General features: G+C 35.5%; 3 protein-coding genes across 4 annotated transcripts; 2 read left to right on the top strand and 1 right to left on the bottom strand.

Moving 5' to 3' along the window:
• Nucleotides 1–247: 247 nt before the first annotated feature.
• LOC132854514 (long-chain-fatty-acid--CoA ligase ACSBG2-like) lies at nt 248–9,476 on the top strand. The gene is made up of 15 exons (XM_060882973.1): nt 248–443; nt 1,670–1,749; nt 1,881–2,197; nt 2,639–2,886; nt 3,803–3,891; nt 5,163–5,283; nt 5,473–5,553; nt 6,069–6,218; nt 6,367–6,534; nt 6,783–6,964; nt 7,072–7,305; nt 7,564–7,781; nt 7,872–8,011; nt 8,199–8,442; nt 9,267–9,476. Exons 2-15 carry the CDS (start codon nt 1,697–1,699, stop codon nt 9,341–9,343), a joined length of 2,322 nt encoding a protein of 773 aa, XP_060738956.1. The 5' UTR covers nt 248–443; nt 1,670–1,696; the 3' UTR covers nt 9,344–9,476.
• Nucleotides 9,477–12,655: 3,179 nt separating this feature from the next.
• On the bottom strand, nt 12,656–27,245 carry LOC132854463 (flavin reductase (NADPH)-like). 2 transcript variants are annotated; one of them, XM_060882875.1, is made up of 6 exons: nt 27,088–27,245; nt 26,830–26,983; nt 25,833–26,034; nt 25,447–25,611; nt 24,479–24,659; nt 12,656–12,855 (listed from the first exon to the last, which is right to left on the bottom strand). In XM_060882875.1, the coding sequence occupies exons 2-5, from the start codon at nt 26,962–26,964 to the stop codon at nt 24,502–24,504; spliced, it is 660 nt and encodes a 219-aa protein (XP_060738858.1). In that variant the 5' UTR covers nt 26,965–26,983; nt 27,088–27,245; the 3' UTR covers nt 12,656–12,855; nt 24,479–24,501. The 2 variants fall into 2 exon arrangements, with proteins under 2 accessions (XP_060738858.1, XP_060738857.1); XM_060882874.1 differs by lacking the exon at nt 12,656–12,855 and having other exon boundaries at nt 22,760–24,659.
• On the top strand, nt 14,900–22,613 carry LOC132854462 (solute carrier family 13 member 2-like). Its single transcript, XM_060882873.1, has 12 exons — nt 14,900–15,091; nt 17,058–17,186; nt 17,276–17,412; nt 17,511–17,707; nt 18,175–18,355; nt 19,280–19,402; nt 19,686–19,895; nt 20,202–20,305; nt 21,073–21,191; nt 21,445–21,606; nt 21,806–21,943; nt 22,033–22,613. Exons 1-12 carry the CDS (start codon nt 14,990–14,992, stop codon nt 22,168–22,170), a joined length of 1,740 nt encoding a protein of 579 aa, XP_060738856.1. The 5' UTR covers nt 14,900–14,989; the 3' UTR covers nt 22,171–22,613.
• Nucleotides 27,246–27,736: the final 491 nt, after the last annotated feature.

Below are 27,736 nucleotides of genomic sequence, written 5' to 3'. Positions count from 1 at the left end.
TCCAGTTCATATAAAGATTAGAGTAGTCGGTCATATGAACGTGACTTTATAAAGGGCAGTTTGTAAAGAGCAGACGGAAACATTCCTGTGTCCAGTGGGAGATGCACCACGTGTCGACGCCCCAGATCGCACCCTAGTCTTCTATACAGTATGCTGGTCTAACGCGGACCAATCACGGAGTCTGCATGTGTCGCCATGGTGACGTATACTACAATACTACATAGCATGCCACCTGTGGACATCCCGTTGCTATCACCTATGCGCGCGACAACGTCACGTGAGTCCTGCAACCATCACAGATGAAGATCACACCCAGGGATAATATTCTATTCCTCAACCTACAAGCGTGCACCTGAACCAAGTGTTAACTAAATCTGACCATCTGTAGCTATATCTGAATAGTTATCAGCAAACAAGCTCTGCGAGAGAAAATCTGCCTACCTGTAAGTACATATGAACCTATAGGTATATTTTTATATATGAAACTATATGAAATAAATCGAAATATATATTCTATGTTTATTTCTATGTTTATTTAATGCATGAGTATAAATTTTTGATTTCTGTGAATTTATAAGAATGGCAGTTATTCTTCTGAGGAACATAAATGACAGTGAAGGAATAAAAGCAAAGTTTTACTCCGTCTGTAATGTTGACAGTGAATATGTTTAATGCCATGACATTGTCTGTGGTTTTGTGGTTACAAAACAAAAGACAGGTATTTCTAGGTATTCCAGTTTTGTTGAATATACTGCACTCGTTTAAAGAATTAAAATAAATAAGCACCATCTGTATCAATAGATAGCATATATAATATGTAACGTTCATGCCAACAAGAGGTGAAGTAGATTTTTATAATAATTCTGTTTCGCTTTTGCTGTTACACTTCAATTTGCACATTGGATGTGGTCTATGACATGTAGCAGTTTGTGCAAAAGTTCACTTGAGAGCCAACCCTGATGTTTCCACACCAGTGTTGTAATGATGAACTTTGTGCTTTTGCCCTTTCACACTGGTGATGAGGATGTAGGCTACAGACCCAACACTGCAATGGGAATTGGTTGGTTAAACCATCAGGAAAAACATGTGCCCTCCTTTTCTGACCAAAGTGTGATCAGATCACATCTTTTGCATTTATTTTTTTGACATGATTTTTTGTATTTAATTCTTTTGCTCATATATAATCGCATTAGTTCGAAATGTCTCTAGATGGCAGCAATGGTTTAGGATTTGTGTTTTATATGAAGGTACAAATCATTTGAACTGCTTTCAAGAAAATGTTCATACACTATCCCACAATCCTTGAACTGAATCCGTGAAATCCTGGAAATCTGGTGACCCGTACTGGGTGAAAGGCAAACGGTTGACAGTGAAATGCACCATGCCAGCTTCTAGCACGATGCTTTCATCACACTTCTGCTCCTGACTCATTGGTTTACTTAACACATAATGTCAGTGTTGCAACAAGATGCTCTAATAAAAAGCGCAGTATTGAAATTAAGTCTACTAGTATTGGGGTGGTAACTGAGGTTATTGAGAGAAGCTTATCATTATTATTTAAGATTAATAACTTGGTCTCATATTTTTTTTTTTCTAACTGCGTTTTCTGTAAACTATAGGCTGGGTCTTTTCAACTAATGAATGCATCTTTTTTTTTAATTTTTTGAAGTGTTTGCTGTTTTAAATCCATTCCATTATGTCAGTCAGTGGACCTAACCTTTTGGACACCTTGGAAAATAATTCAGAGAGGTACGTTGAACTGCGTCTGGTTTTTTTCAAATTTTTACATAACAATTAAAGAAATAACATGGATTACATATCATGTGTTTATCTCCAACTGAACAATGGTAGTCAAGTTACTTTTGTTGTTTTACTGCTAGCACTATAAAAGATACTCAACACCATCTCAGAGTAAAGCAGGCACTCCAAGACTCCAGAGCACAACCAAACGGCAACTGTATGATTTCTTTAACTAAAAACGATATCATGGTCAATGTGGCAGAAAAGGTGAAGGAAATCAATTTATCGGATGATTCTGGGATTGACAGTCCAAGTGGAGATGTGAATGCAGAGATTTCAAGGAAGGTGGAGACAGATACATTGTCTGATATAATCATTAAAAATGATCAAGCTTCTGTCAAGGGGTTTGAAGAAACTGCAGTTGATGCAACAGTAGGCGGGACCTGCAAGGCTACAGGTAAAAGTTTATGTTTGTTAATGTTTGCATCATAACTGAAAAATTGCTGACATTGTTCTCATTCATTGATGTCATTCAAATGAACAAAAACGTACAGTTTTATTAATAATTTAGTGTTTCTATCCATCATTATGGATTCAACAATAACATTTGCAGAACTTTGTAACATAATTATCTAAGTGCATGTATCACGTGCATAATTTAACAAGCCTTTTTGTGTAACTTGGCAACAGTCACACCCACATTCCATGTACTTCCTTTAACTCTAGCTGGGACTTCCCTCTAGCTGAGCTTCTTTAACATTATATAAGAGGCATGAAGCAGCAGAAGTTAATTTTTTTCATGCTATTTTAAAAAAACGTTTCAAGAGCCTAATAATGCCAAACTGTTGTCCCGGATGCTGTAATGGCCGATCGGTTGATGAATCCATCCCGATTACAGGTGACGTGCGCTTGGCTCCAGCGGAGCAGTACTGGTGTACGACAAGGGACAAGGCAGTGAAACTAAGGATGAGTGAGTCTGGTCCAGGCTCTGAGCCTCCTCTTACCATCCATCAGATGTTCCAGTGGACGGTGGACAATTTCGGAGACCACCCGGCCCTCTGCTTCAAGAAGGATGGCGCTTGGTCTACACTGACCTATAAAGAGTACCACCAGCAGTGCCGAGTTGCAGCCAAGAGTTTTCTTAAGGTATGAGTATAATAAAAATAGAATATCTTAATTGTCATTGCACCTGCACAAGTGCAATACAATTGGTTATTATACAAAGAATATAATACAATTTAAAAGTATATATATCCAATGTGCAACTATAGTAACATTATATACCTGTACAGTATGGGAGCACAGATATTGTTCCTTTAGAACTGAAGTTATTAACTATAGCAATACATACAGTATATATAAATAAATATAAAGGTGAGATACAGTTCATAATTTGTTGTAAATCCAGTGCATAGTCTTTAATTAAAACAGCCTTATTCACCTTCTACACCTATGGCAACCAGATTTACTGGCTTCATTGCTATTAGTTTACACCGACTATCTAAACCAGTTTTTCTCCTGGTAGCCTCATGGCTTCATGACTAAGGGAATTATTCTGTAATTATTCTGTAATAAACTAACTTTCACTGACTTCATTTTTACTATCATTTCAGTTCACAATTTATTGAAACTCTTCATTATCCACTTCACTACTTGTGCCATTTATTTTCAGCTTCACTTTTGTCTGATAAGTAAAGCTCTATAAATCAATATCAATATTCATGTGGCCTGGATGTGGTGTAACAGGACTAAAAACCATGATATATTGGACTTAGCTCTAAATCACAAACAACTAAACAAATAAACTAAAATATTTCAATAAGAACCTTCTCAATAGTACACTACAATGTGCAAAGATGGTGTGTGTTTTTCTTCTTTTGTTTAAAGCAAGCTCAGATTTCTAGATTTCTATTGCCAGCACTGAATGCATGAATAAAGGAATGCTTCATGTGCATATCCCATTCTGTCTAAAAGCTGCAGTTTGTAATTTGTAAGCATATTTCTAGAGATATACTAATCATTCTCTTTGTTTGTGTATGTATGTGTGTGTGTGTGTGTGTAGCTGGGACTGGAGCGCTTTCATGGTGTCGGTATTCTGGGATTCAATTCTCCTGAGTGGTTCATTGCAGACATCGGGTGCATCATGGCTGGGTACTATTTCTTTTTTCCATGATCAGATATGCTTCTTTGTTCAGAGCAAATACAGTACACAGAATGTATATGAAAGAATGAAGAAACTTTTGTCTACAGGAGATATAGTTATATGCAATAGTTTTGGCAACAATGATCACATCACATACCTTATTGGTTAAAGTAAAAAGAAGTAAACAAATACTTTGTCACTTTAAACACTTAAAAACATTGAACTAACAGCTTACTGAAGATTTGCATATGTTTTACTGATGCATAATAAGATATCAAAGCACTTCCATCTCCCAGTTACCACTGTCCAAATGTCATAAAGTAATTGCATTTTAATGGAAACTGTGGACCTAAATGTACTGGAAGAACAAAGGTATTAAACTAGCTGTATACTGGGCAGAAAGTGAAAGACTTAAATGATAGCGAATACCTGACACTGGAGATGTGGTGCATTGTTCAGCTCTGAAGTGTCGCTTGGTCTGTAGGCAAGACTTATTAGAAGGGAACCTTACCTGCAAACTCATCACAAATATTAGTGTATAAAGTATGAAGTACCATATTTAGATAAAATACATCTTAGAAACAAGTGATCTGGACTAATAAAGTTTTAATTAATTTTGTAATTAAACTCTTTGGCCATCGAAGGTATGTTTGGAGAATAAAAGAGGCAGCAGTTCATGAAAAGAACACTTTGACATCTGCAAAGCATGGTGTGGATTTATTATGCTCTGGGGTCATGTGGCAGACACTGGCACAGAAAGCATTTTACAAATAGATGGAAGAAGAGATTTCTAGTAAACATCATCAAAAAATGTGACGCAGTTTGTGAAGAAAATGAAGTAGAACTGGTTCTACATTACTGTTCCTAAGCATACCTAAAAATCCACCATTAACTAGTTAAAGAATCGCAAGCTGAAGTTTTCAAAATGACCCACACAGTCCTCTTATTTGAACAACACTGAAAATCTGTGCATAGATATTGAATATGCTGTGCATGTAAGGCAGTCCATAAACATATTATGCAAGGAAAAGTTGCAAAAGTTGTTAAGTACTGACTTTAAAGTCTAGCAATGCTTGAACATATATTACTTTTGTTTAATTTTTTTATTTTTATTAGATTAAGTTAATCTAATAAAAAGTTGCAAAAAAAATTATATTAAGTGGTTGTGTTTGTTAATTGTGCCAGAACTATTGCATTCAACTGCACAAATCAAACTAAAATATGAAAAATATGAGGTCACAATAAAAATAATGAATGAAACAATGGTTTTGTTCTTCAGAGGCCTTGGTGTTGGAATTTACACCACCAACTCTCCAGAAGCCTGTCACTATGTTGCTAAAAACTGCGAAGCCAACATCATAGTGGTTGAAAATGACAAACAACTAGAAAAAATCCTAGAGGTATTTATATGATAAATGCATTACAGTTACAGAAGCCCAATTTCTCCTCACAATTTCTCTACCAACGAATACTTTTTACATCTGTATTAGGGAAAAACAAAACAAAACAAAACAATTAAAAACAATTCTGTGAAAAATTAACTGCAATTGCAGTAAACAAATTTACATTGATGCTAATGTCTTTCTCAGGTTAAAGACCAACTTCCACATCTGAAGGCAATTGTTCAATACAAGGGAGAAGTAAAGAAAAAAATGCCAGATATCTACACGGTAGGCCTGAAGATAACTTAGTCTGTGGTTAGTCGGTTGCAAGTTGAGTCAAATAACTCATGTGAAAGAAGATGACCTTTAGCCCTCATTTAAGTGAAAAGATCTAGTGAGACTATTTATCTGCTAAAATAAATGACTCATTGTGTGCCAACTATGTATATAATTTTAATCTTGATGTTGACTTGGCATCCATGGAATCACTTTAAGAATTCACAAACCTGTTTACCTGAATTGCTGCATAGTCACATATTTACTAAATATATATAATACATATGTATGACAATTTAGTAGAATAATATAATGTAACAGTTATTTCATATACAGTTTTTTTTTTATAAACAGATCATATGTATTTTTAAGTTGTTTTTTGAATGCCTTTAGAGATGTGTAAAGTGTGATAGTCAGACTCTTCAGATAAAATGTGACAGATTATTTCAGATTTTCGGATGTTATCAGCAAATCGAAACACTGTGTTTCAAGAGAAACAGGACCTGTTTTTTTTTTTTTTTTTTTAGTGGGCTGAGTTTATGAAGGCTGGGAAGGAGATATCAGATGCTCAGCTGGATGCGGTAATTGACAGTCAGAAGTCTAACGAATGCTGCACACTTATCTACACTTCAGGAACTACTGGAAACCCGAAAGGGGTCATGCTCAGTCATGACAATGTAAGCTGACATGATTAAACTGATACATAACATTGCTGGATCCAATTGTTAATAAACACATAAATATTGAATTAATAAGGCGCTATCTTAAAAAAAAGAGATTAGGTTCATTAATATTGATGTAATATCATGTCCTTTCTCTGATTAGATCACGTGGATTGCAAACGCAGCAGGAAATATGATCAATCTGATGAATGGAGAGGATTGTCTAGTGAGTTATCTGCCCCTCAGTCACGTGGCTGCCCAAATGAACGACATGTGGATCACAATTAGATTTGCAGCCACCACCTATTTTGCCCAACCAGATGCACTGAAGGTTGGCCTTGCATTTAGTATTGTATTTCTATAAATGCATTCTTTGTATTTATAAATGCACATCAATTCTAAAAGACGCATAACCAGAATAATTAATTGAATCTAGTTTTAGAAGCTATAGACTATTATATCACAGACACAAAATACATGCTGAGAAATGGCACTGATCACACCTGAGTGTCATATTGCCGATGTAGCGCTGTAAATGCTGAAGTAGGTGGAAGTGAGATGAATCTTGTGTTCCTGCAGGGTTCTTTGGCCATCACATTGAGAGAAGCACGTCCCACAACCTTCCTGGGTGTTCCACGTGTTTGGGAGAAGATGCAGGAAGCAATGAAAGACATTGGTGCAAAGTCTTCAGTCATGAAAAAGAAAATTGCAGATTGGGCCAAGGGTATAGGACTTCAGGCCAGCTACAATGCAATGAACAAGTATGTTTTGGCATAAATCATTACCTTATAAGAGCCATTTTTTAAAGTTTGGAGTATTTTATAGGAATATGTGAATGACAAATATTCTTCTGATCTCTGATCTCTAGTGACCCCTCAGTTCCATGGGGCTTCACGCTGGCTAATGGCATAGTCTTTAAGAGAGTACGTGCTTCTCTTGGGTTAGATCGTTGCAAGCAGTGCTTTACAGGGGCAGCACCAATCACCAAAGACACCCTGGAATACTTCATGAGTCTGAACATCCCTATCTTTGAGCTGTATGGCATGAGTGAGAGTACAGGCCCGCACACAATGTCCTGGTCTGAAAGCTTCCGCATTACAAGGTTTGTTCACTTCCTGTAGATGGCTTATATTTATTTGCTTGTTTTTATGACCACGATTGGGCAATTCCTCAATTTAAGGACCTACATGAAGCAGTCAGTAATACATTTTTTTTAATCTAAATATTGGATGCACCATGGTAGTAGTTTGAACCTGGCAATTAACTCACTCCACCATACACCATGACATTGTTCAGGGTTATATTACATGCATCCATAAATTTTAATCACTTTTAATATAATCTCAATGTTTTCCCACAGCTGTGGTACAGTGATACCGGGCTGCAAAACAAAGCTGGACAAGCCAGATGCAGATGGCAATGGGGAAGTGTGTTTCTGGGGCCGTCATGTTTTCATGGGCTACCTGAATATGTCTGATAAAACCTCAGAGGCACTGGACTCAGAAGGCTGGCTTCATTCAGGAGACCTGGGAAAGCATGACACAAATAACTTCCTTTACATTACAGGCAGGATAAAAGGTAGAAATGCTTACACTGTAGGTTTGGCTTGTAGGTATCACTTTTGCTTATTAGACTCAAACAAGAATGATGAATGTTTTTTTTTAACAGAACTAATCATCACTGCTGGAGGAGAGAACATCCCACCTGTCCCCATTGAAGACGCAGTCAAGGAGGAGCTGCCTATCATAAGCAATGCCATGCTGGTGGGAGACAAAAAGAAATTCCTCTCCATGCTTCTCACTCTCAAAGTAAGAGCATCCATTTGTCAGTCATTACAGAGCTTTCTGAAAATGACTCCATCCAAAAATGAACACTGCCTAACTGTAACCAATACTGAAAGAAACACTTAGCATGGCCCCTTTATTTTGAATAGCTTTAAATAAAATCCAAATTTATGCTCTTGTTTACAAAATTTAAATCTTTTGTGATCCACAGTGTAAAATTGATGACAGTGGAGACCCCACAGATGAACTGACTCCACTGGCTGTAGAGTTCTGCAGGCATCATGGCGTCATGGCAAGCAAAGTGTCTGAGCTCATCAACAATAAAGAGCCAGCCATTTACAAAGCCATCCAGGAAGGCATAGACCGAGTCAATGGCAAAGCCATATCGAATGCTCAGAAGGTCCAGAAGTGGACACTCTTATCAAAGGACTTCTCGATATCAGGAGGGGAGCTTGGTAAGGATTTATTCATTACTATATGCATAGTATGCTTTTTTATTATGCCAGAAATTTGTAAGACAGTATCCTGGTATGTAGCCTGGTAACTTTTTTGGTATGTATGCCTTTTTGGATAATCCAGTAAACATCAAATAATTAAATATAAAGGAAAGGCAGAAAAAACAATAATCAAGTAGGAGTGTTTTGTTGGTCTGCAAACAGTAAACTGATAAACTAGATGCAATTGCATAATTTATTTTATATAAATTTTATATATTTAGAATATATTAGCAAATACTAGCAGTGTAGAGATTAAAAGCAGAATAGAGATGAAAAAATACAATTAAAAATCTTATGAGAGGTTCAGTGGGTCACATCTTCATCACAGTCTTTTGTGGTGTTTCATGTGTGTCCATGTTGGTTTCCTCTGAGTTCTTTGTTTTCCTCCCAAAACCGGCCAGAAGGTTAACTGGCTACACTAAATTGCCCCTAGGTGTGAATTAGTGTGTAAATGTGCATGGTGCCCTTTGATACACTGGCATTTCTAGTATTCTCAAGATTATAGGCTCCAGATCCAGCCTGAGATACAGAGAAGGATAAAGCAGTTACTGAAAATAAATTAATTAATAACTCATTACAAAATGTCTGAATGGAAATGAAAGACTCAAAAACTAGACCTACGAGTAACAAGTAGCTTATTATAAAGCATTCGGTATTGTTTTACAGCTCATATTTTACAATTCATATTGTGCATTTACAGTTGAAATGCATTTGCTAGTACATGAACGAGAAAGCTTACAGGTTTCTTGACAAATTGTTTTCCCTGTGTGTGTATTTTTCAGGTCCTACTATGAAGCTTAAAAGGCCAGTTGTCTCAAAAATGTACAAAGAGGAAATCGACAAGTTTTATGAAGTATAAGTAACTTGATTTGAGAATATGGTGCGCTGGACAAAAAAAAATCCACATTCATTTCTTTTTACTTCATTAAATAATATACTGGCTTTTTGTCACTCCACCATGTATACAATTTACAGGAGTGCCTTTCTCACCTCCACACATCCACATATGTGTACAACACTTTCCGCTGCTGCTGCATGCACTTTTTATAACCTTGATCATAGCTAAACCTAGTACACATGACTTTGCACACTTGTATTCACCTGCTGCATCTGTGGCAATATTTTTATTACTTAAAAACTGCCTGAAGTTGCTTGATTCGTTGCAGATGGCACCAATTAATATTTCAGTAAGCCAAAATTACATTTAAAAAGCAAATCATGATATATGTACCCTGCAAGCTTGTTATTCATTTTTAAATAGATTATTTATACTTTCTTTGTCTATAGACTATGTGGTAAAATGCCTTGTATAAAAGATTAATGTCGTAAAAAAAATGAGCCAAAGGGCAACAGTTTTAATGTGGCCACAGTTCAAAATCCAAAGCAAGGTTCATTATCTACGTCTTATGTAATATGTCTGTATTTCATGCTATGTTAATATTCGGTTAATATTGACAGGCATCACTATTAACTCACCTGTTATCTCTTTCTAGTGTAAGAAAGAAATGAGTACACTAACTTCTTTTTAGTATACTTAAAATAAAAATATATATTATATATATATAGATATATATTTATAGACTTACAAATGATTATTTTTGACAGGATGTCTTATACTTCCTAAATAAAATCTAATTGTGATTGCTAAATTGAAGAACTGTGTCTCATTACTGCCTTGTTATTTTCATCCTTTATTCATTACCTAGAAGGTGTTGACTGTTAACAGGTGCAGGTGAAGAAGGAGATCATGTTCACCTACACATTCTCACATTGTAGTGTGGATCTGCATTGTACAGCTTTGTGTTGTGTCAATACAAAAAACTACACACTACAGAAATCAGATCACACTGCATTCTTGCTCAACCTGTTTCAGGCTCTTTGTCTATTGATAATAGAATCTTCTTCATTTTTCCTTTCTGCCTTATTATAATAAAGTACAAATTTACAAAAATTAACACCACATAGAATAAATGATTGCTGTTTTATACTAATTTAAAGTTCTTTGAAGCAATACTCTGTTACGAAAGAGGAGGTGGCCTTATAAATTCTCTTTCTCAACAATCTGAAATCTCCTGACTAGCAAACATGGAGAGATCATGCCCTCTGACCAAAGGACATGAAAAGGACATGGGTTGAGTTTTATCAGCCTGGCTGCTGTTGCTATTATGAGCTTTGTTCAAAAATGAAATAATATAATAAAATAAAAAAAATGAATGAACTGAATGACTACAAGAATAATATTAAATCACATCAGATCCTGATGGTCATGCACTTCAATGAATTTTGTTTGTCAAAAACAAACAAAACAAAACAAAAATCAAAACTAAAGAACCAAATTCAGACCAAACAATACCTTTGTTAATAAGCTGATAATAAAACAAGAATAAAATAATACGACTATTTCAAGCTTAAAGTGAATTATTAAAAAAATCCAGAAATAGGCAAATAAATGTTATATTGCTTAAAAAGAAATATTATTTAAATTTTATATTCAAAATATTTTTAATTAGGAATTTTGCATTGCGCATGGACTTATTGTAGCAGATGTTGTAGATCGATTCATTTCAGAATGTAAAAGATTATTTAACATGTGTGTGTTATACCAAAAGGGTGCTTAAATGAAGTTTTTAGTTACTTTTTTAGAGAAATGCTCATTACATAGATCTTCTTCTGTTATGATAAAAACAAAAAAAATCTGTGTTAACCAACATGCTAACATGACAATATGTTGAAATTTATTATGATTAATGAGAAGCAGGATCAATATTACAGCAAGATAATAAGCACAAGAACAAATAAACAAATAAGACTAGAATATTAATGTGTGTGAAAAAAGAAAAGGGTCAATATCTGACCATCTGGATCAGACTTATTTTGAATAGTCATGAACTTTCACCTAAACACAATAGAAACTGGATAATCCAACAAGAACCAACAACAACAACCCAAGATCCATGAGAATAGAATAGATTAGATAATTGTGTGTTAACATTTTTCATTAGTTATTTCCCCCATTTTTTCTATTTTTCCCAGTTGATTTTAGCTGATGCCCATATACTGACTTACAATACTAACCATTAACTTTATGTCACAAAGACAGACACCTTGTGATAGGATACAGATGCAGGAAAGGAACAAAAAGACAGAACAAAAGAGAAACTAGACTTAGTGATCAATGAGAGATTTCAGGCAAAAAAGAGAGTCAGGACAAGCACCAGTCACTCAGGCTATGAACAAGATTTAGCTGCTTTAGGCAAAATCGAGAACAGAAAAAATACAAAATCCAGAAACCGGACTAACAAGAGAAACCTGCAGGATTAGTAAGGCCAAAAACAATCTGAATGTGTACACTGCAAGGTGTTAACTGCAACAGTGGCTTTTAGATGGTTATAAACCAAACTTGAATAATTAAACCCTTATCCAGAGTGAGTTACATTTTATCTCATTTTATACATGCTCGATAAGAACTGAAAATGGAATGTGACCTTGTTGAGGTGATAATTCAAAGGGATACATCTTCAGTAACCTGGTAGGGTGCATGAACACACACACACACACACACACACACACACACACATACCTGGGGTATAAAAGGCAGAGCTAAATCACTAGAATTTGTCTCTTTACTGTGTAGACTTTGCACTGTATGGAAGACATCTTTGCTGCAATAAAATAAAATAATTTCTTTACTTTTTTGCTTTTACCACCACCTCTGTGTCTGAGTGTATTTTATACATCTAGATCAAAATTGCCCCCACACATTTTAAAATGTTTATTCAAAAGCATTATAGGTAATAAGTATTTCAATATGTCATGGTTCTTTCCAGCTCCTTAAAGACAATATTTGTGGGTAAATGGTTAACTGCTGATCTCTAGTGGCCATAAGTTCAAATAACAGATGGTTGTTGTGGTAAACATGCCTTTAACCTTCAGTGCATTCAGAGGTCCAGTACCGGCGCCACGAGCGGGCCCTGGGGGGCGTGGCCCGGCCACTTGAGTCACTGTGCCCCCTTACTTCTCAAAATAATAACGAACTTAATAATTTAAAAAAATGTTTTACAAATTACTTTTATTATACCATGAATACTGGATAAAGAATAAAGAGTATAAGTTAATTAAAAAAATTAATAATTTTACTAACCCATAATGCAGTGCTAACATAGTCAGCCACTTGTGTGTGTGTGTGTGTTCTCCCCATGCCTCGGGGGTTTCCTCCGGGTACTCCGATTTCCTCCCCGCCCCCGGTCCAAAGACATGCATGGTAGGTTGATTGGTATCTCTGGAAAATTGTCCCTAGAGTGTGTGTGTGTGCGCCCTGCGATGGGTTGCCATTCCATCCAGGGTGTATCCTTCCTTGATGCCCAATGACGCCTGAGATTTGGGGATAGATAGTGAGACGTTTTTAAATGTTGAGTATATGAAGCATATTATGGATTTAACAAATTGCACCATTGTGGAAACAGAATGCATCGTTGCAAAGCAATATATCTCCAGAATTAAGACAGAGGAAAGTCAACAGAAAATGACGGTTAGGAGGCTGCTTTCTGAACAACACAAAGTTCTGGAAGCTATGCCCAGTGTTTTTTTCTGCGCTAAAAGTTGCGGTCACGTTCGGGGCCTCCACTGGCATGTGTGAGAACTCCTTCTCGGCACTAAAGAACGTTTTTACGGACCACAGACGAGCAATGAGCCACACTCGTAAGTCTCAACTCGTGCATCTTGCATTTGAGCGGGACTTTACGAAAAAATTTTCGTAATTTTTTCGCCATTCGTTGTAGGACCTTGTTCTTCAAAAATGTAATTCCTCCTCTCGTCGCCTGCAGCTCTTCTAAAGCTAAGAGGCCTTTTTGCTTTAGTACGTTTGGTTATATGGTGGCTAATTTGCGTGTGTTTTCGCGAGTCTTGCACTTTAGAGTCATGATAAATTATAGTTTACAGTGAGTGACACGTTTAATATTTTATTATGTTTATTGAAGTTTAATAATAGTAATAGTATGTGAACGAGATAGGCCCCATCATTCTCTATTCTCTGGCGCCAACACTGCAGAGGTCACCATTCAATACAGAGCTGAGCTGTCACTGCCACTGTCTAAGCTGCCACTGCTGGGCCCCCGATTGAGTCCCCCAAGCCTCCCAACGGTACCGCACAATGGCTGACGCCATGCTCCGTCCTCAACCTCCAAAGCTGAAATGTGCGAAGAAAAGAATTCTACTGTGCTGTAATGCAATGTGAAGCATTAATAAAGTTTCCTTCATATATTTATTTTTATTGAATTCTGATCCAGCCCTTAAACACCTAAGTGCCTAATTTACCTCTTCCAGAGTCTACAGCAGTACACCATGGTGACTGGCTTTACACACTTTAGCAACACAAGTTGGCATATGGGTAAAAACATTGGAAAACTTAACTCCTATTAAATAATATACTATATATAAAGTTGTATAAATAATTAAATTGGTTGTTCTGTGTACTGTATAGCTTGTTCACCTGACTGCAGTTTAACAATTATTATATTTTTTAAAGGCAGTATAATAAGTAACTTAGGCACAGTCGTGAAAATGTAGGAATAAAAAAAACTTTATAAAACACACTTTATATTGTATAACCATGTGGTTTATTGTCAGGAAAAGTAACAAGGTTTCAAATTTTTTTAACAAAGAAGCAAGACAGCCACAATCCAAGACCACATACTTATACAATAAAAATCTCCAACACTTACAATACTACAAAATTTAACATGGCTTCTGACTGCATCAAAACTCTTAGCTGGAATTTTTATTACACGTTATTATATGTTATTATTTCTAGATTATTATTTAATGTGTGAGTATTAAATAATAACTGTATTGAAATGGTATTATATTGTACACACATGAGTCTGAAATCTGCATGATTGTTCATTGTGCACTGGACATAGAAAACCTGGAAGCCAACAGCTACCTTGTGGTCTTTAATACTGTACTGTATCGTGACCTGACTATGATTGTAAACATAACTGTTTTCACCTTTATAATCAAACCAAACCACATGAATTATACGATCAGACTGGAAAATTATGCTGTATCTGCAATATTTAAACAGTGATAACCCTTTGAGAGTACGATTATGTGTGTGTTCTTGAACTTGAGTGAATATGTCTTTGTAGCTTGCAAAATTCTTCAGCTTCTCATTTATACAAGAAATATGTGAAACTTCTCGATGTATAACTAAGCAGTACAAGGACTCTTTATGTTCTCTGGAGTTGATTGCATAGAGCAAAATACTATGCACATCATTCAAATACTGTACAGTATGTATCTGCTACTTAGTCATAATCTTTATCCACACAAACAACAGTTAAAGTTAATGTTTAATTATCTCTGCATGTGTGATATACCCAAACTTTATCTTGTACAATAGTCTTTCATGAATGATGTCATAAAATGTGTCATTTGACTAAACAATATTTTGATCACATTAAGGTGTTCTCTTTGTCTTGTACTCTTGTCTTGCTACACCTGGATTATGGCTAACAGCATGAAATGGCTGTGGGAATACAGAAAGTATGTGATCATCTTCATGACCCCTTTTCTGATCCTGCCTTTACCTCTTACTGTCAACACTTCGGTAAGCAGTATAAAAAACACTTAAGTGTTGTGTATGCTGTATTTTGTAATATTTTAAAAGATATGCCCAATTTTAAGTCAAAGTATGGGATTATTGCATGGTAAATATCTTTGTATTAATGTATTGTGTTATTTATTATATGAAGTATTTTGTTTTTGTTGTTTTATATGTGTTCTGATCAATAAAAGTTATTAGCTTGCTTCGGTGAGATACAAGCAAGTAACCTTTGGGTTACTTTCATTAAAATAAGCATAAATGTCATGTGGTTTGAGGTCTAGTTAAAGGCAGACAGCGCACTTCTATTTAGCCTAGGAAGTCACTTATGAAGTGATTGCTCTATATGGGCATCTTCAACAGATACCAATACTTGTGCTAAATATGTCCTGATTCTTAATTTAATTTTCAGTGATATGAATGCATAACATATCTATTCGATTCAATAAATTTTATTTGTATAGCGCTTTTAACAACGGACAATGTCTCAAAGCACATTTACAGAGCATAATTAACAGAGTAATACAAAGATTTATATTTTACAAAAGTTCTTGAATAATATTAGACTTATATTAAAATGTGTTTGTATTTATCCCCAATTAACAAGCCTGAGGTGACTGAGGCGACTGTGGCAAGGAAAAACTCCCTTAGATAGAATAGGAAGAAACCTTGAGCGGAACCTTGAGGACCCAAAAGGGAACCTCATCCTCATTTGGGTGACACTGGAGGGTTATGAATAATGTCTTTTTTTATAGGCATATACAGTCTGACAATTGTGTATTGAATTTTCAGTCAATAACTAGGACAATCATAATCGCTCTGTGATAATATTTGCTGATCATTTTGAAAGATCATGTCTATCGGAACAATTACACAGTATCACTCCTCTTATCAGCCCATGTGGTTCGATTGTCTACTATTGTCAGGTGGTTTGTTTGAACTTTCCCTTCTGCTCTCCTTCTTATCACTGCATTGTTAGTTGAACCTTTCACACAATTAGAGCTTAATAGAGCTCTTTTAATCTGCACAATAATCAAACCTTCATCCTTTACCACACTGAGAGAAAGATGAAAATTCTTGTTCAGTATAATGTGATGTACACGTTCCATCCATTCATCTATATAAATAACTTATTTTTTATAACTTATATGATTTTCATATGAAAATATTTCTCTGTATTTATGTAGTTTATGGTAATTTGGTTAGTCAATAGTACACAGAATGCACTGATGCTCTTGACAAAAGGAGGTGATGGGACAATTAGCCAGCTTTGTGTGCCAGCTACCCAACATGCAAAAAAATAACCATATCATTGTCTTGTAGCATAAAAAGTGATAGTTAAGTCAATTCCCCTATAAAGTCAAATCATAAAATAAGTGCAGTACATCATTAAATAACACCCAAAGGTTTTGCTGTACTTTGCAGTTTATAAAGGAATGAGCACCTGCACATGTGGTATAACAATAGATCATGTATTTGCTTTATGACCACCTCTAGGGCCAACTGTAAATAGAATTTTTGTTATATCTCCATTATTACAACTCTCAAACAACCTTAAAAAGACTTCTTCAGGACAGTCTATAGATCATTTGTAGTGTATTATACTTCATCTATATTAATATAGTGTACTGTATCTATATTGTACTATTTAAATAAAGTGTTGTGACTCACCTATACACTCTTTTGTTTCTAAAACTAGCTTTTACATAAGTATATATTGTCTTTATATATTATTTGCTCATGATATAGCAACAAAATGTAAATACTGCTGTCTTTGTGGGCCTCTGTTTATTACATAAACCTCACTAACCTTTCTCACCTCCTCACTAGGAGGATGTGTTAAATCCAAAGTGTATAAATCGTATGAATGGAAGCAATGTAATTTAAAAAAATAAATAAAAATTGAGGTTCATTTAAAAATTCCATCCCATTAATGCCATTGTGTGTATATGAATATGTGGTTTTATTGCAGGAGGCTAAGTGTGGCTTTGTACTTATCCTGATGGCTGTGTACTGGTGTACAGAATGTGTGCCACTGGCGGTAACTGCTCTTCTCCCTGTTTTCTTCTTCCCTATGTTGCGCATCATGACGGCAAAACAGGTGGGAGACCATTAAGCCTGGAGTTTAATTTTAAGTCTGGCGCATTTGGAGATTTTTGAACAAACTCAGTGCGTGTGGTTATTCTGCAGGTCTGTACCCAGTACTTCAGTGACAGCACCATGCTGGGAGTCGGTGGATTGACGGTGGCCATATCTGTAGAACACTGGAATCTCCACAAACGTCTCGCCATTGCCGTGCTTATGGTAGTTGGGATGAGGCCAGCGCTGTAAGGAACTTTACTGTGTGGTCTCTCATCTTTGCTATATAAGAAATAATGACTGATCTGTGACTACTGATTCTCTACTTCTTTTCTATGTCTGTGAGGTTGATGCTGGGGTTCATGATCATCACAGCCTTCATCTCTATGTGGATCACTAACATAGCCTCTACAGCTATAATGCTACCCATCGTTCATTCCATGCTGGACCACCTCATTAAGACCGAGGCAGAGGAGGAAGAAAGGGAGCAGTGTGGGGCCACTTTACAAGTGCACAAGAGCAAGGATGGATTTGGCAACATATGTATGTAGACATGACTACAAATACACAGAAATGGTCTCAGATTAAACAATTTCACTTCATCCAAGTTTCATTAATTGTCAATAACCGAGCGCTAATAAATGGTTTTGTAATAGTCTTATTTAACATGATAAAGATGGTTCAGCAATTGTAAAGCTAGCTTACTCTCATCTTTTATTATTTTTTTTTCTGTGCATTCTACATCTTCTCTCCTCATTTGCTTGGTTGTTTAATTTGTGTTACATTCAATCTATTTTACTTTTCAGTTATTATACATACTGGCAGTAACCAGATATATTTACCCCAAAGCAACTACTTTGCAAAAGCAATTTTATTGATGTAAAGAGAATTTAGCCCAAGTCACTGATGCATTCAGAAGTTCTAATTACACAAGTCCAATAGGATCTAGAGATAATTTTTCATTGTCTAAGAAACTAAGAAATAATCAGAAACACCTCATCTTCCTGTAGCGGTGGAGCCAAGTCCTGAGGAACTGTTACAAGCTGAGCAGAGGAGGCTAAAGCGTGAGCAGAAGTATCTGAGTTTCAAAAAAGGAATGAGTTTGAGTGTTTGTTATGCTGCCAGCATTGGAGGCACAGCCACGCTCACCGGCTCTATCCCCAATCTCATCCTCAAAGCCCAGATTGACAAGTAACATATATAATACCGTATCATAGATATATTCTTTCAAACCATTCAAATTATGGATGCATCAATCCTTTTTTTTAGACCAACAATGAGTACAAGTACATGGTTTTGATACTTGTCTATACTGATACAGACACTGGTACCAATACTAAAATGAGTTAAGACAGAATCATATTTTTACTAGTATTGTAGGAGAATGCTGGAGTTTGCAGTCTGCTTTGATCAGTGATCGTGAAATATATTCAGATTGCTGTCATTTCATGTCATCTGTGCCAATGAACAGATGACATGAAATGACAGCAATCTGAATATATTTCACGATGTTTGTTATTGATTTATATCAATATAAATGAATTATATTATACTGAATTATATTTCACGATGATGATTGTTTATTATTCGGTTCAATTCAAATTTAGTTGTATAGCGCTTTTAACATTGGACATTGGCACAAAGTGTTCTTTACAGAAATATCTCAAATCAGGATATAAATCTTATTTTAAATTTTACATTTATTGCTAATGGTGGAAAGGAGTTTGAGAGGAACTAAACTCAAAAGGGAAACCATCCTCATCTGCGTAACGTATGAACTGTTTGTTAATAAATCATTTCCCTTTTATAACTGTGTGCTCTATGGTCAAAAAATGTGATTGTTTAATAAGGAAATTCTTTCTAGTTGTAACATGAAGTCAGTTTTGTTGAACTTGAGTACAAAACCATTTGTGTCATTTGCAGTCTTAATTCAGAGAAAAGTTGTTTATATCAGTTACAGTGTGAAGACAGCTTCATGGTGTCTAAATGGCATGTTCAAATCAGAGCATTTAGTGAATAAGTAAACAGTATTGATGCATCCCTAATCCTAACTTTTATTAGATAGTATGTGGCAGCAGAATCACCTGATGGGATACTATGTGTATGTAAATTCAGGATATTTCCAGAGAACGGAGATGTGATCAACTATTCCTCCTGGTTTGGTTTTTTCTTCCCCAATATGGTGCTGATGCTAATCCTCTGTTGGCTATTGCTGCAGTTCATGTATTTGGGCTTCAGGTAAGTTATGTTTACAATCAAAGTCAGATATTACTATATGTGCATAACTCTACTTATTATGCCACGTCATTGTTGGCATCCATTATAATAAATACTAAATTAAATAAAAAAATTTGGGGGAATGTGAATTAAAATTTAAAATTAAAATTTAGCAGATCAACAACAGCCATGGATGTTAATAAAGTAAAATATAGTATTTATCGATTCTTTAAAATATAGCCAAATAGTATTAATGTTTCAGTTTTAGCTACAAAATCAAATGTTTTTTTCTGTCAATCCTCAGGGTGAAAAACACATTTGGTTGTGGAATGACCAGAAGAAGCCATGATGAGCTGTATCAGGTGATGAGGCATGAGCTCAGAATGCTCGGCAGCATGTGCTTTGCAGAGTACTGTGTGCTCATTCTTTTCATACTGCTGGTTCTGTTGTGGTTCACGAGGGAGCCAGGTTTCATACCTGGTTGGGCCTCACTTCTCTTCAATCAGGAAAAAAAGTGTGTTCTCACCTCTTATCACATCCTAAGGTTCAAGGGATAACTGTTTTATAAAATCATAAATGATTCCTTTTTTATTTAGCTGAAGACAATATTATTCCCAGGTCCATGTAGACTTAGTTCAATAAGTAAGGCATAACAGATCACTTAGATAAAACTTTTAAAATGTGAGAGTAGGTTAAGATTTAAACATACTGTAAATAAAATGTATTTTATTGTCCTATATTTATTGTATTAGGCATCTTTTCAGCTTCTACATGTTCAGCTGTTGGAACTAACCAGTCCTTTGTTGTTGTTTTTTTTCAGGTTTGTGACAGATAGCACAGTCTCCATTTTAATAACCTTTATGTTTTTCATAATACCCTCCAAATTTCCAAGATGTTGGCATGCTGGTTCTTTAGACATAAGTGGTATGTTTATATTTATGATCATCTTACATCATTTTTGTTGACTCTGTCTTCATGTAGAGTTGCACAGAAGTTAGCGACACCTTCCTCATAGCTCAGGATCTCATAGCTCCTGAGGTTAAGTTACAGTCTGTGTGGAGTTTCTGTGTATGTACTCTGCTTGCCTGCATGGGTTTTCTCAGGGTTCTCTAGTTTTCATACAGAAAATGGATTGCCTTTTCTGGATAAACCCTATGTGTGATTATTAGTGAACGGTGCCCTGTGATGGAGTCAACATGATACAACGGTGCCCTGTGATGGACCTGACATGATACAACATAGAATGTAATACTCAGTATAAAGAAATACAGAGAATGCAAATAATTTAAGTTTTAGACAAGAACAATGTTATGAGCTTTGAAATCATTCAATATAGTTTGATTTAAAATGTGGAGGCAATTTAGTATCTCACTCGTCTCATCTTTTTTATTGGTAAATTGAAACTAAAGACCAGGAAGAAACCCACACAGAATTGGAGGGAACATGCAAAAATTCTGAAACTACAACCAGATCACAGGATTTGTGTTGAGGTTACGGTTAGGGTTAGGGTTAGGGTTAGGATTAGGGTCAGGTCATTAACATGCATTAACTGATGCTCCATTTTCCCACTCTTCAAAATGTTCATCTTCATGACTTATAAGATTGCCAATTTATGTAGACAAACAAATCGATAATTAAAACAAAAATTGAAGCCTCAATTTGATATTATATGGCGACCCTTTCACTATAAGGTAGAAGTGAAGTGAAGATTCCTGACACCCTGCTAGACTATGATGCAGTGGAAAAGCTGCTGCCCTGGAACATCCTGCTGCTGTTGGGTGGAGCTATGGCACTTGCTAAAGGCAGTGAGGTACACACTCTCCACTGAAAGATTCTGACTGTATAATCAAAACTGTTACATAGTTGATCATCTCAGCAATTAATTGAGTTTACTAACAGTTCATGTATAGCGCATATCCTTCTGCATGGACCATATATCAGCACAAAGTGTGAATATTACATTAAATGGAATCAGCTAAGGACCAGTAAAAAATGAATGTAAAAACTGTAGCCAATATTTGTATATAAAGATTCACTTTAGTGGACCATGCTTGTTTATCTAGGTCTCCAACCTTTCCTTTTGGCTTGGACAAAATCTCCTACCTCTGGGGAACATCCCTCCCGTAGCTCTCTCCTTTGTGCTCTGCATTATAGTGACCATGCTCACTGAAGTCTGCAACAATGCTGTAGTCAGCACTGTTTTCCTGCCTATTCTAGCCTCCATGGTAAGACTAAACATAAGTAAGACTACACATGGTAAGACTACATATTTAAACACACGAGAAAAAGTCCAAAATAAAGAATATGAATGAATGAATAAATGAATGAATGAATGAATGAATGAATGAATGAATGAATGAATGAATGAATGAATGAACGAACAGTTTTATGTAGAATTGATGTCCTTTCCTGTTGCATTACCAGGCAAATGCTCTTAAGATACATCCACTCTCCCTCATGCTGCCCACCACCATCAGCTCCTCATTTGCCTTCATGCTCCCAGTGGCCACACCACCCAATGCCATTACATTTAACTACGCCAATCTCAAAATCATGGACATGGTGAGGACTCGACACCTTGAATTTGTTGGTGTTTTTTGTTTAGGCTTTTCCAAATGTAACAAGAATATGTGGCTGTAACTGCATTATAGGTAAAGCCTGGACTAGTACTGAACCTGCTGGGGGTAGTCTGCATTAACTTCGCTACCCAAACCTGGGGATCTGCAATGTTCCGTTTGAACGAGTTCCCTGCATGGGCTAATATCAGTACCGGGACAGAACTGATCTGAACACTTCTTCCGACTTCTACCAGCCTAGCCGTGTGCACAGGAGAAGAACAACATAGAAGAATAGAAAAATCCACTAAGTAGAACAACATAGAAAGGACAAATGATCAAAGCTGTGAACTACAACCGGGATGGATTCCAAAGGTGGAAAAAGCACAATTCTTCAGGTTTAATAAGTTGAAGCCTATTTTGTAGGAAGAAGGATTTGGGATTTGGGAAAGGATTTTTATGGCCATTCATTTCTTCACATGCTACATACTGTACCACACCAGCATATTAACACCACTAGCCTGTACCATTTACACACAGAAGAATACTGTAGCTCTGGAGACCATTGGAGATGCTTTTTCTTTAACTGATTTAGCTGGTACTCAAAATGATCTTTATAGAATATTATAGTCTGTTATAGACTATTAGAATATCTGAAATGATATTCTGCACTGCAAAGATAAATTCAGGTGCTTTGGGCAAATTATTGTCAAAATTAAAGTTACTAATGTGAATCATTTTGTTAGTGATTAGGGCCTGGAATATACACCTCACTGCAAAAAGTGAGATATCAATATTTATGAAAAAATTCACAAGCATGGTGTCTGATACATAGATACCTTTAATACAAACAAAATGTAGTTTGAATTTACAAAGTATTTAAAGTAGTCCAAGCTAGCTCAAGACAAACCGAAATGTATCTACATTTTGCTGCAAAACGCACACACACACACACACTCACACACACACACACACACACACACACACACACGTATTTGTATGTCAAAAATGACATTTAGTGATTCAGAAATAAAAGAAAAAAGTATTGTTTCTTATTCATTTTAAACGCTACTTATCTTTATGTTCAAACCTACAAACTAACTAAGTCTAACAAAATAATAATATAAAGTATATAGTTGTGTTATAGGTCTGTTACAACATTTAAACTAAATAGAAAGTCCAAATTAAATGCCCATTACTGACTTTCTCGGTCAATCAAGCTTTAGACAATTAGGCTATGATTAATCGACATGCCCAGAAAGCTGTGAGGTTGCATCACTATCTAGTCATGTGAGACTAATCTTTGGCAAAAAAAAAAAAAAAAAACTCCTGCAACATACAGCAATGTGCAGCATATAAAACAGTGATGCTGGCAACCAAACAGTTAAATTTAGAACTTCCCAAATATATATACTACGCTTGGAAATATTTTTATAGGTTAAATATATTTAATAATGAATGGCAATATGTTTCCTTTCACTTGACCTGATAATGGTTCTAAGTTCTCTGTTTATAATCTGTTTTATAATCATTATATACTTGCAGCACTAGTATAATAGTAGTATACTAGTACTAGTAAAGCATAATCATACTAATTAATTACTCAATTCATTGCTATTCTATTCTTCTGTGCCTTAACTGAATGTTTACTATAAAAAAAGATTGCTTTTGAGAAACTTGTAGCAAATAGACCTAAAACCTATTAGTGCTGGCAGTATATTCATCTGTCTGAAGATCTATCAAGCTTTTTGAGTGTGCTAACTGCCATTTTGAATTCATGACCTCATAAATGCTCTTGATTGGTTAATGATTGATAGAGATAGTAAGATGATAGAGATTGATAGAGATACCTCAGATGGATTGTGAGGAGTTGAATTCACAATTTTACAGCGATTTGTTTTTGTTGCACCACAGTGGAGCACATGGTGCAAAATAATCTTAATTATAGATTGCATAATTTAAGGCATTTTATAACCAAATCGTATTACAAAATACAGACTTAAAACACTTTAAACTCCACTACTGGGCCGTAGTTAAACTGAAAGATTTAGTGATTCAACTCTAATTCGTAATTAAACTGTAAGATTCAGTGAGGGAAAAAATCTAGTCTGTTATTCCAGTAGAAGACAAAACAGAGCAATAAAAGATACAGACAAAATGTTTCCCCCAAATACACACAACATGTGTTGTGTCTGCTCAAATCTTTTATAATTTAAGGGCAGGTTATGTTTCTTAAAAAGTTATTAAAAGAGAAATTGTTTCTCTGTCAATGACAACAGCAGCAGAGAATAATAACTATATATAAACATATATTTACTTTAAGAACTGTGATAAAATGCAATTTGGTTTAATTGTAAAGGACATTTTAACGCTTCATATAGATTCTTGCATAAAAAAAATCTAACTATTTTTCAACCTGCTCTAAAAAGCTGCAAGAGCTGCAAATTTCTAAATATGGAGAACTGGAAATAAAATCTCATCAGGATAACAGGACATGTAAACAAAATAAAGATAGCAAAACTTTTTAAATTCATCTGCTTACGTTAGTTAAAACATGCTTCCACTTCACTTAGAGATGATAGAAACTGCCTTCTTTATCCAGGTGTTGCTGCTGAGCAGAGACAGCATGAAACGTGCCACATCTGATCTTGACACAGTCTGGCCAACAGGGAACCCATTCTCATCAGGGACATAGAAACCTTCATGGGTCTGGAATTCTTTGTCTGTAAACAGAAAAGAATAATTCCTAAATGTCTCATTGTTAATGTTCAGTGAAATCCTTATCTACCTTTACATTTTAATATGGATTGCTATGAAACTTTATAGAACTGTGGGAATAAGGCAAGTCAGGAGATGCATTGTGATGCTCTGTTCTCTGTGCACTGTTCTGCTAGGAAACTGTAGGTCAGTCCTGGGATTCAGGATAATGCTCTCTGCCACAATGCAAAAAAAAAAAAAAAAAATCAGAGGAATGGAGCATGACAAAGAGTTCAATAATTAATCTCCAAATTCCCCAGATCTCATTTCGATTGAGCGTCATTGGGAGGCGCTGGATAAACAAGTCTGACCAGATCCAACAGTGGAACTTAGAGAACTTTTACACTATTCTGTGTTGTGTGTGTTTTTAATATATTTTTTAAAATATTTAAACCAGCCCAATTGGTAAAACATCCATTCCACAGTTAAAGTCACAGTGATAACACTTTTCCACCTACTGATGTTAGATGAACTTTACCTGAATCTATTGGCCTGTATCTGCATGATATTATGCATTGTGCAGCTGCCAAATAATTGTCTGATTAGATAACTGCATGATGGTCCAGTGGTACTAATAAATTGGACAGTGTAATTATTTACAAATTGTGTATGCACCTGAACACATCAGAGAAAACTGAGAATGAATTGACCTAAAAAGTCCACCTCGAAATATACTCCAGCAAATACTATAGTGAACCTGCAAAAAGTTACAGTGTTTAATGAACAGGAAGCTGTACAGTTTTGCCAGCCCACCTGTAACTGGAGTATTCTGTAGCCCAGGTGGCCTGACAACGGTCCATTTAAAGTCCTCAGTCTTCTCCAAAAGCCTCTCCATCTCATACATGTTGTTCAAAACACTACGAATTATCGGAAGCAGCATGAAGCGAATGTAGAAAGGAGAGTTGCTCCCTGAATTAGCTGCAAAAAAAGCACACAGATTTTTTAAAAAAGTGACATCTCAAAGTGCAGCAATTCTGTTTTAGGTTCGGCTGTAAGAAAAAAATGGCATCTGAATTTAAATAAAAGTACTGTGTTTGCCTACACGTTACTCATCGTGACACACCACTGCATTAAAATTTTGAATGTACAAACCTTTAGGATATGGTTGTAATCAAAATATTTTCACAGAGAGCACTTACGTTCCGTGTACCATGATGTCATTGTAATGATTCGATTCACTTTGACTTCTCGCATTGCATCGAGGGTTGCCGTCATAGACTCAGTGTAGCCGGTGATACCAGAGAAAAGAGATGGTGCGAATCCAAGACATGACATAACAGCATCCTGTCCTTCAAAGTGTGGCTTCAGACTGTCTGTAGAAAAAATGTTTGCTTCGACCACCTGTGTGATAAAAGATGTTTTTAGTACCATAAAAAAAATACTACCATAAGTACATGATTCACGCTATTATATATTAAATGTATAAAATTGCGTGAATCATGTACTTATGACCTGTTTTCATAATCATTTAATGTCAAATTTATTATACTAAATAAACACCCAATATTTGACTATATGAAGCCTTACATATTCATATACAGCTATATTTAATTTGCATGATCATTGTGGGTGTAATGTTTTTATTCCCATAGCAATAATACAAATTACATTTAAATACACGATAATAGGAATAATGTAGCATTTATAAATGATGCATGTGTCTCATAAACATTTTAATTGTATACAGATTTTCTGACAGGTTTTCACTTGCCTTGACCTTTCAAATTATATATATAGTCTTAAAAATGAAGTCCCACAACCACTATGTTCTCTTTAGCTAAGAAGTTAATATCCGCATTTCACTGTGTAACCTGATATTAGATTGTCTCCGTAAGTTCTTGACGATATTTAAAATAATATGATTTAATTAAACGCTGTAAAAGCTGTATTAAGTTGTAATTAATTATAGTGATTACAAAGAAGAAGAATAGAATTTCAGAGATATATCATAAAAATGTGATTGCTTGTTTTTTTTTTCATGTCTGTTTACATTCTTCCATGCAGGAAATCAGGCAAACTCAGTTTAGTGTAAACAGAGCCAACAGCCTGGGTCAACAGGAGCAGAGTACATATGTTGAGACTGCTCTTTTAAGGTTGAATTGGACATTTAAAGAAATTATATATGTCCCTATGTACCTTAAGGTTTTCATGGTTTATTGTCAGTTTAGAAGGATTCCTCACGATGGCTGTGATCCTGTGTCCCTGCTGGAGAGCCTGATTTACCAGATTCTGCCCGGTCTGTCCTGTAGCTCCAAGCACTGCAATCTTCATCTTGCTTTCACTTTTACTCCTGCAAAACTTGTACTTTACTTAAAATTTTAGTCACCAAACAATTCATTTCAAAGTCCACCACAGGAACACTATTTTAATTTAATGAGCTTACTTCATGCTTACCTGCATGGTAAATTAAATAGCCTCTAATAGAAAACAAAATGTAGAAGTGCTGTCTATTAGTGTTTAGACTATTCGCGTAAAGAACACACAATTCTGGTGTGTATCCTCTCCGTGTAAACAGTGCAAAAGCTTTCATACACTAAATATGGTTTGCATGGTAAACACACACACTCTCACACACACTTCCGTTCACGCCCAACTTGATATGACAGGTTGTGTTTATTCTCCAGGAGGCGCCATTTCCTCCCTGAGTTTTGTATAAAGACACAATAAAAGATTAGCACTATTTGAATACTGTGTTGTGGTTCTTTTAAAATATTGCCTATGGGTCGTTTATTATTATTATTATTATTATTATTATTATTATTATTATTATTATTATTATTATTTATTTATTTATTTATTTTTATCTGTGCAGTCTAGCTCTGTGGGAAAAAACACAGCTTTAAACTAGTTTATAAAAAAATAACACTTTTAAGTCACTAAGTTCCTATCATAAAATTTCATTTTTCATATCTTAGCTGTGGTTGTACAGTTTACAACGTTTTTGGCACCATATCCAAGCTATAAGCTGCCTATAAATACACTGTATATGTGATCTTAACACCCAAACTGCTGCCACAAATGTGGAAGCATACAATTGTATTGG

This window comes from Tachysurus vachellii, chromosome 12 (genome assembly GCF_030014155.1).
Source record: "Tachysurus vachellii isolate PV-2020 chromosome 12, HZAU_Pvac_v1, whole genome shotgun sequence".
Lineage (NCBI taxonomy): Eukaryota > Metazoa > Chordata > Actinopteri > Siluriformes > Bagridae > Tachysurus > Tachysurus vachellii.
Note: the sequence above shows the minus strand (reverse complement) of the source record. Positions and strands in the feature narration are given on the sequence as shown.